Below are 3,947 nucleotides of genomic sequence, written 5' to 3' on the forward strand. Positions count from 1 at the left end.
TTAACAAATAATTCAAATATCCCCTCACTATTTTTGACTTTTTTTGTTTGTCTTTTATTTTATTATAATTTTTTTGTTTGTTTTTTGGGCTGATGTGCCAAAATTGTGTTTGCATTCAGTAGCCTATACGGCAGCATTTTTGTGCCATGTTTAAAAATAGCTAAATAAATAAAATTAATGTCATAATATTTTAAGAATAAAGTTAAAATTAAGATAATAAAATCATGTTATATAATGTGAAAATTCCACCCATAGGCCAAAAAAGTCTTCTTTTTACTTTTTTTTTAAACTGATTGATCGATTCATGAGACATTCGTTTGTATTAAGTTGTTCTGATTTGTTTCAACATGCATTCACATATTCATGTTTATTTTGTGCTGCAAATATTAAAGAAAATATAATTGATTCATATGCAGCTTGAACTGAGGCGAATTCTCCCTATAAATTAAAGAGCGTAAAAAGACGTTTGTTGTTTGTATTTTATCATAAAATTGACAGTAGGCTGAGACTTTGTAAAAAAGTCTTCTTTTTACTTTTTTTTTAAACTGATTGATCGATTCATGAGACATTCGTTTGTATTAAGTTGTTCTGATTTAATTAAAACACATCAGCCATAAAATAGTACAATGGCAAATTCGCATATATTAAACATCTACCTTGCATTGACAAAATGAATAAGATGGATATAGCCGTTGTAACCCAAACATTTTCCCTTATTTAAAACGAATGCTTAGTTTGTGGTTCATGTTATTTTTTTAATGAAAACCCAGCAACAAAGACACTCACTTATAGGCTATTAAACAAATAAATGAAAGTTTTATTAACAAAAGTTGCGCTTTGGATCCGCCATCATATAGTGTCAGTCTTCTCGCATCACTCTTGTCACGTGACCCCCCCAGCCCCCCCAGCTCAAAATATGTTCCTGCGGCTTTGCTAGTATGATATAACAGCACTGCTTTTTTCCCCCCCCACATACACACGACCGGAAGGAGCGGAAGCAGTCGACTGTGGCATAATAAAAGCTCCGCTGCTTTCGAGCTGTGTGTCACGCTTGTTCAGCGGCCTCGATTCGCTTCGACGGCTTTCAGCCTCACCCTGCTTCATTCTTCTACATTAATAAATCATTAGCTCATCCGTGCACATGATTTCTGCCCGAGTCCCATCGGATTGCATCAGCTGTGGGGATGAAAACGACAACTCCCATGATTCCACACTCAGTCACTGCGTCATCAAACTACACCTTTGTCTCTTTGTTTATTTTGAATACGTGCCCTCTAGCGGCGAAAATTACATATTGTGCCTTTAAATCTTGAAATTATACAATCTAATTGACAAAAACAACTGCTCATGCTACATATATGTAGCACTACTGTCTGTTCATAATAAATGAAAAAATAAGTTTCCTGTTGTACCGAACTTGTATCGAACCGTGACCCCAAAACCGTGGTATGTACTGAACCATGATTTCTGTGTACCGTTACACCCCTACTTGACCATTATTCAATGCTTACTTAATTGTCAAAAACACTAATTTATCATTTAATCGTTTATAATTTGTTAACACTGTTAAATGTAATCTCATAATAAATATAAATTTTTCATTGTGGAATTGTTCAATAAGGACAAAAAATATTGCCTAATCATTTTTGTCTACTTCTCTTTTCACCTGACATGCTGCATTTGAAATTTATTTTGAGTAACTTGTGGTCTGACATGTACTGTAGTGCAGACCTCTGAACAGACTGTGTGTCTGTGAATTAGTCCCAGTGTGAGTGGATTAATGAGGTTTCTGTGCTTTACAATATATGAAACGGAGCGGGTTGTCACTGGAGACTCTAAAGGCAAGTGTTACCTGGGCAACAGGGCTCCAGAGATCCTGCTATACCTCTGCACAGTGGGCCAGAGAATGTCATGTGATAGGATGATGAGTCATCAGTCATGTGACTGACATGATTTGCATAAAGACCCAGTTACCCCTCAGCTTTGCATTTGAAACAAATTTCCTTGAAAGGTTGTATTTTTTGTTAGGGGACTTTATTTCAATGATGTGTGTGTGTGTGTGTGGATAAGAGTATGAATTTGTGCGCTGGTCACATTATATAAGTTTGTGTGTATTTTTCCAGTGGCCTTTATATTGTTGGTTTCAGCCATTGTAATGTTCCCTCTCATTTTCCCAGCTGAATCAATATAGTCCCCAAGGTGTACTTAGCATGACCACACACACATACACATACATACAATCACACAGTACACACATACACTGTTCCATGACACAAAGCCAAACAATTATACAAATGGACTAGCAACCCGCTATTAGCAATTGCTGGTCATCATTTCATGTTTACCCTTGACAAATTCACACACAGACAGACATTTATCAAACAAATGATGGCCTAAACAGGATCGGCGAGTTTGTGACAAGAGTGTTGTTTTTACTGATCTGTTACGCTCTGAATCTTGTAGCTGGACGAATTACAACTAATGAGGAATTGGAAGAGATGCTGGAGACTGGAAACCCTTCTATTTTCACCTCCGATGTGAGTTTGCTTCTGAAAATGACTCTTTCCAGTCTTACTGTAGGTTGAAGGAGGGAATATTAACGTGCCCCTATTATGCCATTTTTAAGGTTGCTAATATTGTTTAATGAGTCTCTTAAAACAGGTTTACATGCATGCAAGGTCAAACAACACGTTAGTTTTCTCAAAAAAATTTATTTAATTTGACCTAATTTCTAAATGATTCGTAAACGGCTCGTGCGAAGCAGTTAAAAGAATCAGTCTCTCTAAACCCCTCCTTTCTGTGAGCCCTCACTGCTGTGATTGGTCAGATGGCGCAGTCCTTTGTGATTGGTCCAGAGCCGTAGAGAGATTGGCTCTGGATTGGTCTACCGCGTACAGCGCGTGTTGGAAACGAAACGCCCATTGCCATGACGGAATGACAGCCCTGGAGACTTGTCAATACATAGAAAATATGGTATCGATTGCACCTTACCAATTCAAGCCGGAGTCTGATGATAAAACGGTTGAACTGGCTGATCGGCAAGAGACTGATTCGAAAGCACGAGTGGAGCAGGACGTTTCTCAGTGGTAAGTATCAAGTGTTAACAAGTTTGTGGTAATTATAAGATGTGATAAAACAAATTTATTCACAGCGTAGGATAAAGCGTCTTCTCGACATGATGTTAACCACATGGAAATTTAATGTGTTTGTGGGCGGGCAAGTTGGCGACGTAGAACGTGCACAGACATTATCAAATGTGTTACTTTGTGACGTAGAGCCGTAACAGAATAAGATTCGAATTCCTGGTGACTCGTTTAGGAGATTGCGAGCCGACTTTTTTTTCTATAGACAATAACTTTATTTATAGTGAACTGTCGGCTTCACAACTTTGCAGATAGTTTATGTTCACATACAGCTACATGACACACTGCATGAAAGGTAATATTCAAAAAGGCATAATAAGGGTACTTTAAAATACTGCTGCTCTCATCCAGAGACAGGTTTCTTTGGGTTATCATTTTACTGTTTATGTGGCATGACATAAGAGCAACACATTTTTCAACAATTGGCACCCTCTGCTGGCTGTTACTTTGCATTTTCTGTAATTGTCTGTTTAAAGCAGGGGTTTCCAAACTCGGTCTTGGATGGCTGGTGTTCTACAGAGTTTAGCTTCAACCCTAATCAAGCACACCTGAACCAGCTTATCAAGGTCTTACTAGGCATACTAGAAACTTTCAGGCAGGTTTGTTAAGGCAAGTTGGAGCTAAACTCTGCAGGATACCGGCCCTCCAGGACCGAGTTTGGTGACCCCTGGTTTAAAGGGGTCATATGATGTTGCTAAAAGGACCATTATTTGGTGTAATGAAAATACATTATTCAAAAAACACATTATTTTCCACATACTGTACATTATTGTTTCTCCTCTATGCCCCGCCTTTCAGAAACGC

General features: G+C 38.0%; 1 protein-coding gene across 5 annotated transcripts in view; it reads left to right on the forward strand.

The window, feature by feature from the left end:
- Positions 1-3,947, forward strand: part of LOC107555115 (syntaxin-2-like) — a 19,286-nt gene that overhangs the window by 11,312 nt on the left and 4,027 nt on the right. For all 5 annotated transcript variants that reach the window (XM_016237817.1, XM_016237815.1, XM_016237813.1 and 2 more), the window contains one exon: positions 2,464-2,537. In XM_016237817.1, coding sequence (XP_016093303.1) covers positions 2,464-2,537 — 74 coding nt within the window. The remainder of the gene's footprint in view (positions 1-2,463; positions 2,538-3,947) is intronic.

The sequence above is a fragment of the Sinocyclocheilus grahami genome, unplaced genomic scaffold (assembly GCF_001515645.1).
Source record: "Sinocyclocheilus grahami isolate Dianchi unplaced genomic scaffold, SAMN03320097.WGS_v1.1 scaffold525.1, whole genome shotgun sequence".
Taxonomy (NCBI): domain Eukaryota; kingdom Metazoa; phylum Chordata; class Actinopteri; order Cypriniformes; family Cyprinidae; genus Sinocyclocheilus; species Sinocyclocheilus grahami.